This window comes from Pan troglodytes, chromosome 20 (assembly GCF_028858775.2).
Source record: "Pan troglodytes isolate AG18354 chromosome 20, NHGRI_mPanTro3-v2.0_pri, whole genome shotgun sequence".
Taxonomy (NCBI): domain Eukaryota; kingdom Metazoa; phylum Chordata; class Mammalia; order Primates; family Hominidae; genus Pan; species Pan troglodytes.
In genome coordinates, this window is record NC_072418.2 from 54,186,751 (window position 1) to 54,198,060 (window position 11,310).

The following is an 11,310-nucleotide window of genomic DNA, read 5'->3' on the forward strand; positions in this document are numbered from 1 at the left end:
GCCAGTTTGGGCCAAAGAGACATAAATGGAAATTTGCTTGTAGGTTTCCAGGAAAGCTTCCCTCCCACCCCGTGAGAGGGAAGAAAGCAGTGATAGAGGGAGGTAGAGGGTGGGGAAGATGTATAGGGAGGAAGTTCTGCCCCCTTCCTTTTATCTTTGGATACAGTTGTGTGAAGATGTGATGACTGGAGCTGCAGCAACCATCTTGCTACGTGAAGCAACATGCTTAGAGTCAATGTGCCAACCCACTGAGGGTGGCAGAGCAGATGGATGCAAAGGGCCCATGTCTTTAATGGCATTACTGAGCTGCTGAGCCAGCCTGAAACCAGCCGCCTCCATAGTTCTTGCCACCATTTTATTTTGTTACTTGCAGTCAAAAGAATCCTCACCAATGCACTCTCTAAATTCTCAATTAGAAACCCAGCTGAAAAAGCAAGACTTACGCTGAAGACAGCAGCAGCAAGCCCAACTCTTCACTGGCACCAAAACATTTGATCAGTCAACAAATATTTATCAATTGCCTGCTGTGTGCGAGGCTCTGGGTTAAGTGCTGAGATAATGATGTGGTCTCTGCTTTCATAAAGCCCTTAGTTTAGACAGAGAGTCTCAGGCCACACAAGTAATTACATATTTATGTATCAGGAATGGCAAATTCAAGGATTCTGGGACTTAACCCAAGACTAAGGGAGGGATAAGGGAACGGTCGTCTAAGATGGTAACTGCTACTCTTAGACTTGAGAAATGAATGACATATGGGAAAAAGAAGTGTTATAAGCACAGCAAACTCTAGGGGCAAAATAAATTGTGGCTGAGAGACAGACTGTGATACTGGAGTCCGGGGGCAGAGAAAGAATTGGGAGGGGAGGTCAGGGAGGCCAACAGAGGCCAGACCACAAGGTTTTGAAGGTCACGACGAGGAGTTTGGATAATATCTGAAGGGAAATGCACAGGCCATAGAAGCGTTTAAAGAGAAGAGTGACATGATCTGATCTGTTTTAAGATGAAGATGCTGGGAGCTGGATGGGGTGTGGCCTACAGGTGGCAAAGTGAATGTAGGGGGACCTTTTCAGAGAACATGGCCAAGCTCCCTCTCTAGCTCAGAGCAACACAGCAAGCCCTGCCTGTCTGCTGCAGAGGCTTGGAGGTTGTGCAAACCACACAGTTAGATCAGCAGGAGTTTCCCAGCCAAGAAGTCACATCTCCTTACTTGCACAAATACAGGAAGACTCTTCTTCTGCAGCAAGAGAGGGAGACAGAAAGTCCCACTTTCAGGGTCCAACCCTCAGTCATAGCAGGCCCTGGCTGCTGCTGGAGTGAAATAGGAAGTTCTGGCCCAAAACGCCCTGTGCAGGGCAGACCACTGGCTCTGATCACACCTGTGTGGCTGCCCGAACAGTCTTTGAGCCTCCGCCTACAGAGACAACTGAACTGGGGTCTGTGGCCTGGAAGAGAGAGGTGGGGTGAGGGGAGAACTCAGTAGGTACTCTGGATGTGACATAACTCACCTGCCTAACTTTTTCTAGCTCTTGCTTGAACTTTTTAGAGATTATCTGGGAACCCTCCATTTGGAGAGGGGAAAAAAAATGCCTGGCTATCCTTGGTGGAGCGAAGCCAGCCAACAACCCAACCCAGTTGTTATTTTTTATTTATTTATTTATTTATTTTGAGACAGGGTCTCACTCTGTCATCCAGGCTAGAGTACAGTGGCACCGTTAGAGCTCACTGCAGCCTTGACCTCCCAGGCCCAAGCAATCCTCCCACCTCAGCCTCCCTAGTAGCTGGGACCACAGGTACGTGCCACCATGCCCGGCTAATTTTAAAATTTTTTGTAGAGATGGGGTATCCCTATGTTGCCCAAGCTGGTATCGAACTCCTGAGCTCAAGCGATTCTCTCTCCTCAACCTCCCGAAGTGCTGGGATTACAGGCATGAACTATCACACCCAGTCACAACAATCCTTCTTTTATGGGGAATGAGGTAACTGTACCCCACTTCATAGAGAAAAATGGGCCTTGCCCAATTTTTATGGGAAAGAAAAATGGAGGGGCTGGGCGTAGTGGCTCATGCCTGTAATCCCAGCACTTTGGGAGGCCGAGGTGGGCGGATCACTTGAGGTTAGGAGTTCGGGACCAGCCTGCCTAACATGGTGAAATCCCGTCTGTACTAAAAATACAAAAATCAGTCAGGCGTTGTGGTGCTTGCCTGTAATCCCAGCTACTCAAGTGGCTGAGGCAGAAAAATCGCTTGAACCCAGGAGGCGGAGGCTGCAGTGAGTCGAGATTGCACCACTGCAGTCCAACCTGGGCAACAAAGTGAGACTCTGTCTCCAAAAAAAAAAAAAGAGAGAGAGAGAGATCCTATTTCCCTCCTTTGGAGAAGAAACTGGAATTCACTCTTATTTTAATATACATCAAAGTTGGGCGGGAAGCTCTGTCCAACTTTGATGCATTTTTAAAAAGGATAAAGTTATACAGACTGTAAACTAACAAGTAAAACTGGAGTTAGATAATTGAGACCCTCTCATCTCCCTGACTGTAATACAAGAAGTTCCGCCCCGATTCCAGGAGGAAATGAGGGCACCCACACTCACTTGGTAGGCCCTAGTTGAGCTGTGGTCCTCCAGAGGGACTTTGAGGTCCAGAGGCCATGAAATCTCCACTGGGGTCACACTGTGCATCTTCTTTTCTGAGGGGGTGACCACAGGGACCAAGGTAGAGGGATGCTTCTTTTTCTCAGGAGTCTTTCCTGATTGAGAGGCGGAAGAGAAGCAGGAACACGTGATTGGCTGCCCCAACATGCCAACCCAGCCAATAGCAAGGGAAGCTGGTTGGAGAGGCGGAGCCTTATGCTGATTGGCTGATTTGGAGGTAGGAGGGCGGGATGGATGACCTATGACGGCACTGATTGCCTCAGCCAGGTCTTCCATAGGCCTCTTTCTAGGGTCCCTCCCCGTTGGTCATGGTTGCCCCTTCCCCAGTCCCCTTGCTCACCACGAAAGCGGCACAGGCAGCAGATGCAAAGGAGAAGTACGGCTAGCAGCGCCAGGCCCAGCAGGGAGCCCAGGACGATGCCAGCGATGGCCCCATGGCTCAACGTGGGGCCTGGAAGAGACAAAGAGAAGAAAGAGAAGGGGAACAGGAACCAAGGTTGGACCCAAGTTTCCTAAGCCCCCTAACTTTGTGCTGGGACCCAGGAGTCCGGCCCCCACTGTCCCTCCCCTCCCAGAACCCAGGAATGTGGGACCCCAGCACTCTCAACTCATTTAACAGTTACTGAGTGCCCATGGTGTGCCTGGCTCTCAGACAGGTAGTGAGGATTCATTGGTGGGCCAAACAGGAAAGATATCTACCCTTATGGGGCTTAATTCTAGGAGAGAAGACAGAAATAAATGAGCAATACATAACATAATCACAGATTGTCCCGAGAAAGAAAAAGTGATGTGTTAGAGATAATGGGGGTCAGGTGTGGTGGCTCACACCTGTGATTCCCAACACTTTGGGAGGTCAAGGTGGGCAACCACTTGAGCCCAGGAGTTGGAGACCAGCCTGGGCAACATAGCGAGATCCTGTCTCTACAAAAAATAGAAAAACTAGCCAGGTGCGGTGGCTGCGCCTGTAGCCCCAGCTACTCAGGAGACTGAGGCAAGAAGATCACCTGAGTCTGGGGACGTTGAGGCTGCAGTGAGCCCAGATCGTGCCACTGCACTCCAGCCTGGGCAACAAAGTGAGACCTTCTCTCAAAAAAAGAAAACAAACAAACAAAAAACAAAAAAGGAACAATGGGAAGGGATGTGACATTTAGAAACAGTGGTGAGCTCAGGTCCCTGAGGAAGTAACGTTTGAACAGAGACTTGAAGAATAAAGACCAGAGACAGTCATACTAAACCCGGGGAAAGGGCGTTCCAAGAGGAGGGAACAGTAAATGCAAAGGCCCAGAACTAGAAAAGAGCTTTCTCTGTTCAACGAAGGCCAGCGTGGGTGGAGGATAAGGAAGGAGCGGGCTGGAGGTGGAGGGTGAAGTAGAAAAGGTTTCCAGGAACCAGATCCTAAAGGGGTCCTGCAGAAATTAATGGACGGCTTTTATGTAGAGCAGCCTCATGATCTGATTTGCATAACTTTGGCTTCTATATGGAGAATGCATTATCTGACAGCAAGAGGGAGTATAAAGAGACCAAATAAACTGCTGTTGCAGTCCAGGCAAGAGAGGATGCTGTGTTTGACTAGAGCCTTGGGGTGAAGATGGAAAATATTTTAGAAGGAAAATGGACAGAACTTGCTGGCAATTAGGATGTCAGGGGTGATGTGGCCTGTAAGTGGTGACATTTATGAGGATGGGGAAGACTGCCGGGTTGGAGGATGCAGTTTTGAGGGAAAACATCGAAAGATCTGTTTTGGGCATATGACATTTGGGATGCTAATTGGACATCCAAAGTGAAGATCTTGACTCACGCCTGTAATCCCAGCACTTTGGGAGGCCGAGGCAGGCAGATCACTTGAGGTCAGGAGCTCAAGACCAGCCTGGCCAACATGGCAAAATCCTGTCTCTGCTAAAAATTCAAAAAAAATTAGCTGGGCGTGGTGGCTCACACCTGTAATCCCAGCTACTCTGGAGGCTGAGGCAGGAGAATCACTTGAACCCAGGAGGTGGAGGTTCCAGTTAGCTGAGATCATGCCACTGCACTCCAGCCTGGGTGACAGAGCAACACTCTGTCCACACCCCCCACCTCCCCAAAAAGTGAAGATCTTAAGTAGGGCGCATCCTTTTCAAGAAAGAAGTCAGGGCCCAGGATAAGACATTTGGGAGTCATCTGATTATTAATGTTATTGAAGGCCATGAGCATGAACATGATCACTTTGGGGAGTGAGGACTAAATCCTGAGACGCTCCAATGGAGGCATGTTATCAACTGAATTGTGCCTACCCCAAAAGAAAAACATATGTTGAAGTCCTAACCCCTGTTCCTGTGAATGTGACTTTATTTTGGAATAAGGTCTTTGAAGATGTAACCAAGTCAATTTGAGGTATTAGGGTGGACCCTAATCCAATATAACTGGTGTCCTTAAAAGAAGAGGACAGAAGCCAGGTGCGGTGGCTCACACCTGTAATCCCAGCACTTTGGGAGGCCAAGGTGTGTGGGTCACCTGAGGTCAGGAGTTCAAGACCAGCCTGGCCAACATGGTGAAATCCCATCTCTACTAATACAAAAATTAGCTGGGTGTGGTGGCGCATGACTGTAATCCTAGCTACTCGGGAGGCTGAGGCAGGAGAATCACTTGAATCTGGGAGGTAGAAGTTGCAGTGAGCCGAGATCATGCCATTGCACTCCAGCCTGGGCGACAAGAGCAAAACTCCTTCTCAAAAAAGAAGAAGGAGAAGAAGAAGAAGAAGAGACACACACACAGGAAGAAGCCTGTGGGAAGCTGGAGGCAGAGGTTGGAGAGATGCAGCTGCAAGTCCAGGAACGCCAAGGATGAAACAGCCACCACCAGGAGCTAGGAAGACACAAAGGAGGATTCTACACAGGGTCTCAGAGGGAGTAGGACCCTGTCGACACCTTGATTTTTTTTTTTTTTTTTTTTTTTGAGACGGAGTCTGGCTCTTTCATCCAGGCTGGAGTGCAGTGGCTGATCTCGGCTCACTGCAAGCTCCGCCTCCCGGGTTCGCGCCATTCTCCTGCCTCAGCCTCCCCAGTAGCTGGGACTACAGGCGCCCGCCACCGCGCCAGGCTAATTTTTTGTATTTTTAGTAGAGACGGGGTTTCACCGTGTGAGCCAGGATGGTCTCGATCTCCTGACCTCGTGATCCGCCCGCCTCGGCCTCCCAAAGTGCTGGGATTACAGGCGTGAGCCACCGCGCCCAGCCGACACCTTGATTTTAGACTTCTGACCTCCAGACCTGTGAGAGAAGAAATTCCTGTAGTCTCAAGCCATGCAGTTCATGGTACTTTGTTAGGGCAGGCCCCAGGACACTAAAACAGGGAGACACGGAGGATCTGGCACAACAGAGAAGGTCTACTCTGACAGCCCCAACTCACCGGCCCGGTAGACCCGGCTTTGTGATGGAGTCCCTGGCTGGCCCCCCAGGATGGGCAGGATCCGAAAGGTCCAGGTCCCTGGGTTCCGAGGTGGAAGGGGCACCACGGCTGACCGCTCCTGAGGCCCCAGGACGAGCAGGGAGACCCAGTCCCTGTAGGTGGAAGTCCTGCCCAGAGCAGGCCCATCTGGCCATGCCTGGATCTCAAAACTGCTGATCAGGGACCCGCGCTCCACATCCCAAGTCAGCACGGCTGCATCTCTGGCTCTCTGAAGCCTCCACGAGGATATGGAAGGTCCTAGAGGGATGTGGGGGAGGCTGGATTCTTGGGTGCCAGAGGGGAGAGGGAAGGGGGCTGGGGGGCTGGGCTCCTGGGTCTGAGGGAGGAGGGGGCTGGGGGCCTGGACTCCTGGGTCTGAGGGAGGAGGGGGTGGGGGCCTGGACTCCTGGATCTGAGGGTGGAAGGGGCTGGTGACCTGGACTCCTGGGTCTGAGGGAAGAGGGGCTGGGGCTAGACCCTTGGGTCTGAGGGAGGAGGGGCTGAGGCCTGGACTCCAGGGTCTGAGGGAGGAGAGGCTGGGGGCCTGGATCCGAGGTTTGAGGGAGGAGAGGTCTGGGGCCTGAACTTCTGGGTCTGAGGGCTGGAGCGGCTGGGGACGTGGACTTCTGGGTTTTTTGAAATAACGTGGCTCACCAATGAGGGTGATCTGGTCACCGCCAGCACCCAGCGCCCCACTGCACAGCACGGAGTAATTTCCCAGGTCCCAATCCAGGCTGAAGTTGCCGATGTGGAGTTTCCGCCCATCTTGACTGAGCCGTAGGCGACTCCCGCCTCCTGGAGCCAGGGGCCTCCCTTCCCGGGCCCAGGATGCCCGTGAGGGTGGGGGACAACCAGAGGCCTCCAGTGCCACCTCTGCCTCCCCCAACCGTGTCTCTGCCACCAGCGGATGCAGCAGCACCTCTCGGGGGGCCTCTGCCGGTGGGAGAAGTCCAGTTAAGAAAGTCAAGACCTTACCTTGGATTCAAAGAACAGATCCTATGCCCTACTTTAAATCAGATGGTGGTAAGCCCCCACGCTTTGGCCACCTGAGAAAGAACTGCCAATTTACTCACTCATTAGCTCATTCATTCATTCATTCATTTATTATCTGATTTCCTCATCAAACACTTATTGAACACATACCATAGGCGCAGGCCCTGTACTGGGAAACTCATATTATTTTCAGCTATTCATTCTTCTTTATTATTATTATTATTTTGTAGCAATAATAATTACAAGACTGGGTCTTGCCACACTGCCCAGGCTGGTCTTGAACTCCTAGACTCAAGCAATCCTCCCGCCTCCAGCTACCAAAGTGCTGCGATTATTGCGCCCGGCCTTGTTACTTTTTAAAATATCACTGCTTTATCTCTCTGAACACGTGTGAAAGTGATGGCCTTCTTCCTGTGTCCAGAAAAATAACCCCATCCCTGCACCCCGCCACCATGAGGTATAGGAAAATCTTTGTCCCTTTTCTAGTTTGAAGACAGTGAAGTCCTGCCTCTTTCTTGGACTAAGGACGTACCCCATACCCCTTCAGAATTTTCGAAGGACCAAAGAAAAAGTCTCCCTCCTCCTCGAGAAACAGCAAAAAAGCCCCGCGCCCTCTCACCCGGCGTGACTGTGCAGGTACGCGTGGCCACCAGGTGGCGAGCAAGGCAGGTGATGGGGACGCCGCTGAGCCGGGGGTGGGCGGGGACGGCCGCCAGCAGCACAGAGGACACTGGCCCGGCGCGGATGCCTTCGGGGAGACCCTGGAACTGCAGGGAGGCAGCAGGGGCCCCGCCGGGCCACGAGCAGCGGAAGCGGAGGCTGCGGTCCCCGGGACCCCCTTCAACTGAGCACTGTGGGGCCCCGGGGGGCAGGTCTGCGGAGAGAAGGGAGAGAATGAAGATGGAGTCCCTTTCTCGTTTCTTCTCCAGCCCCGCCTCCCCGCGCGGTGACTCCACCCTTCTTCACTAGCCCCACCCCATAGGCGCTCACACGCCCCACTTTTCTTGCGATCCCGTTCCCTTTTCCCATTAACTTCCTCGCTAAGTGGGTAGCCCGCAGCCCTGCTGACTGCCCAACTTTCTTAAGAAAACTGCATCTTCACACAATGATATTTCTCTTCCCAAACGTAACTCAGCCCCTTCCTTTCCAGCTCCACCCACTTCTGCCAGGTTACTTCGCCCCCTCCTGGATTGCACTCCGAGAAGCCTCCCCTTTTCCCAGGTATCTCCGCCCTTCCTTGTGGACCCCTTCCCCTTTCTAAGACAATTCTGCCCGCTTTCTAAACGACCTCGCCCCTTTCCCTGGTGACTCCGCCCCCCTTCCCAGGTAACTTCTCCCTTTGCTGATCCCACTTAAGCAAATTAGTTGTTTCCTTTTCTAACTCCCACTCTTTGCCATTTAACTCCGCTGTCGACTTTGTTGAGTGTTCCATGCCCAGGAATGTCCGCCCTCTCAGTGCTGGGCCGGCCCGTCAGTCCTGGTCATCCCTGCCACTCTATTTGGCTCCTTCCCTTATCCTCTTTCTGGCCCCGCCTCTTATCCTAGGTGTCTCCGCCCCTCCGCGCTGGCCCGCCCCACCACGGGTATCCCAGCTCCTTCTTGGTGACCCGCCCTCCCGCTGGCCCTGCCCCACCCACCGGTATGCTGCTCCTCCTTGCTGGCCCCGCCCCTTTCCTCTAGCCCCGCCCTCGTTCTGGCCCCGCCCCTCTCCCAGGCATTCCCCTACTCCCGCCCCAGCCTCTCACCCGCCACTGTAAGGTTGAGCAGCGAGCGGCGGCGGCGGCCGGTACGCGGGTTCGCCGCCAGGCAGGCGTAGGTGCCTGCGTGGCCCGGTCCGACCGCGGGCAGCAGGAGGCGCGACCCCGCGGGCACCGCGGCCTCGGCCGGGTCCGCCAGGCTCCACGTGATGTCGGCGGGCGGCCGCGAGGCGGCGGCGCAGCGCAAGGTCACGTTACTGCCCGCGGTGACAAAGTGGGCAGGCGCGGCGTCGCGGTCCGAGGAGACCGTGATGGTCGGCGGGTCCGGGCCGTCTGGAGGGAGGAGGGGTCGGGACCGCGAGTGTCAGGGTCACCTGGGACGCCGCTAGGACTCCCGGAGACTGGGCCCCCAGCCCGCTTCTCCCCAAGGACCCCCTGTCCCCGACCCGAGGCATCCCCCACTCACAGAAGACGCTGACGTCGGCGGCAGCCTCCCTGTGGCCGAAGGGGCTGCGGACGCGGCAAGTGTACCGGGCGTGGTCGCTGCGCACAGGGCGCACGATGAGCAGCTGGTCGCCCTCTGAGCGGATCCGGGGCGTCTCGGCTCCCTCGGATTCCGCCGCCTCCAGGGCGCGTCCGTCCCGGCTCCAGCTCAGCTCCCCGCGACCTGGCCCCCACCCCAGGCAGCGCAGCCGGAGCTCGGCCGCCCCCTCCTCTGTCTCTGGAGCCTTGGGCTGAACCGACAGCTGGGGTAGGGGCTCTGGGAGAGGGAGAATGGGCTCAGGACCCACCCAGTCCTGGAGCCCATCTTTGGTCCCCTTAGAGGGAACCCCAGCTGCTGCTCCCTCTAAGCCCCTGGAGTCTCGGCCCCCATCCCTCTCCTCTCATAAACCTATGAGTTTGAGCCCCCAGACACCTCCTCTCCGGGACCCAGGAGTTCGCCAGAAGAGGCTCCTAGCCTCCTCCTCCTCCCTCAGACCTGGGAGTTCAGGCCCCCAGGAGTCTCCATCCCAGGTCCACCTTTGCTCAGACACCCCTGCCTTGACCTCTAGCTCTTTTTCTCCCTTCCTCAACCCAGAAGTCCTCTTCTCCTATCCAGGGACCCCACAGCACCGTGACCTGCCCAAAGCCTGGCAGAGCAGAGCAGCCCCTGCCGCCTGCACGCCGGACGCCAGGACCCACTTACCATACACACCCACCGTGAACTCGTGAGTCTGCTGGGAGACCCCTGCCCGGATGACCTCAGCCGTGTAGACCCCTGCATCGTCCAGCTGGGCAGAGGCGAGCTCCAGAACCCCCCGGGCCTGGTCAAATCGCAGGTGGTCTCGGTGAGCAGGGTCCAGGCTGATCAGAGGTGCCCCTGGCCCCAGGCCCCCAGCTGCCAGCACCTTTGAGCCCCGGCGCCAGACCACCAGAGAGGTGGGGGGCCCAGGGTTGGGGATTGGGACTAGGGGGAGCCGGATGGTGGTCCCCACCAGCACAGCGAGTGGGCCCCCCACCTGCTGGGGAAAGCTTGCAGCTGAGTGGGTCTCTGCAGAAAATTTGGATTCAGGGCTCTGGGCAGAGAGTTTAAGATCCATATCATCCGGGGAGAATTTTGAATCTGGGGCCTCAACAGACAGTTTGGTATTGGAGACTTGAGTAGAAATGTTTGAAGCTGGGGTCTTAACAGTGAAGGAAGGCCTGGGGTCTTTGGCAGGAACTTGAGGATCCGAAATATCAGGAAATACTTCAGAACCAGGGGTTTCAGAGAAGGGGGAAACCGGGCTCAAATCTTGGCCCTCGGCAGAAACATTTGACCAGAAGGACCCAGACATGTTGGAACTCAGGGCCTCAGGAAACCAGCTGGAATCAGAGATTCCAGCAGAGGCTTTTGAATCCAGGAACTGATCTGGAACTTTCCAGCTGGGAGGTTTGATGGAGGGAACTTCCACACCCAGCCCCTGGGAAGAGCTCTTTGAGTCTGAAGAGAAGGCAGAGGAGAAGTTGGTTTGCTGAAGTCCAGAAGAGGCTCTGAGGGTGAGGATCCCTACCAAGGAGGCTGCAGAGAAGAGAGGAAGGCATTGGGGGAGGCTGCTGAGGGGGACTGACAGGGAAGGGACTGAGCAGGGAACTTACCCAGGAGTAGGAAGAGTGGCAGAGCCTGTGGGGTGTCCATGGTGCTGGCCTCACTGAAAGGACACTGGAGAGAGACCCAGGACTGCACCCATCCCTCCCGGGTCAGACGAGTCCAACAGGACTGGTAGCTTAGCTTCCTGGGAGGGGAAGGGAGCCAGACCCAGAGGGAGGTGCCAAGATCCTCAACCCCAGTGTGGTGGCTGAGCTGCCCACCTCACCCCACTCTCTTCATTAGCTGGTCCCATCTGCAGAGAGGCCCAGCCTGATCCCTGCCCTCCCCACCCCCAGCGGGAAGCTGGAGAAAACATTCCCAGCTAAAAATGTGGGAGCAAATTTGTGAGACAAAGCCAGGAAGACTTCCTGGAGGAGGGTGAGGTGACCTTTCCGAGAGCCCCACCTCTGATGGCCACAGCTTCAGAGCAGGCTTCCTC

At 55.0% G+C, this 11,310-nt stretch overlaps 1 protein-coding gene across 1 annotated transcript; it reads right to left on the minus strand.

The window, feature by feature from the left end:
• Positions 1-341: 341 nt before the first annotated feature.
• VSIG10L (V-set and immunoglobulin domain containing 10 like) lies at positions 342-11,082 on the minus strand. Its single transcript, XM_016936705.4, has 10 exons — positions 10,880-11,082; positions 9,948-10,802; positions 9,228-9,521; positions 8,810-9,094; positions 7,684-7,938; positions 6,726-7,004; positions 6,033-6,329; positions 2,990-3,100; positions 2,590-2,744; positions 342-1,442 (listed from the first exon to the last, which is right to left on the minus strand). Exons 1-10 carry the CDS (start codon positions 10,917-10,919, stop codon positions 1,371-1,373), a joined length of 2,643 nt encoding a protein of 880 aa, XP_016792194.2. The 5' UTR covers positions 10,920-11,082; the 3' UTR covers positions 342-1,370.
• Positions 11,083-11,310: the final 228 nt, after the last annotated feature.

What these genes read in the sequence shown, in the direction of transcription:
- VSIG10L (XM_016936705.4), bottom strand. Translation starts at nt 10,919, where the DNA reads ATGGACACCCCACAGGCTCTGCCACTCTTCCTACTCCTGG. An exon ending in TGACCAGATCACCCTCATTG is followed by an intron (nt 6,330 to 6,725) that starts GTGAGCCACGTT and finishes ACATCCCTCTAG; the next exon opens with GACCTTCCATATCCTCGTGG. An exon ending in CTGCCTGTGCCGCTTTCGTG is followed by an intron (nt 2,745 to 2,989) that starts GTGAGCAAGGGG and finishes CCTCTCAATCAG; the next exon opens with GAAAGACTCCTGAGAAAAAG.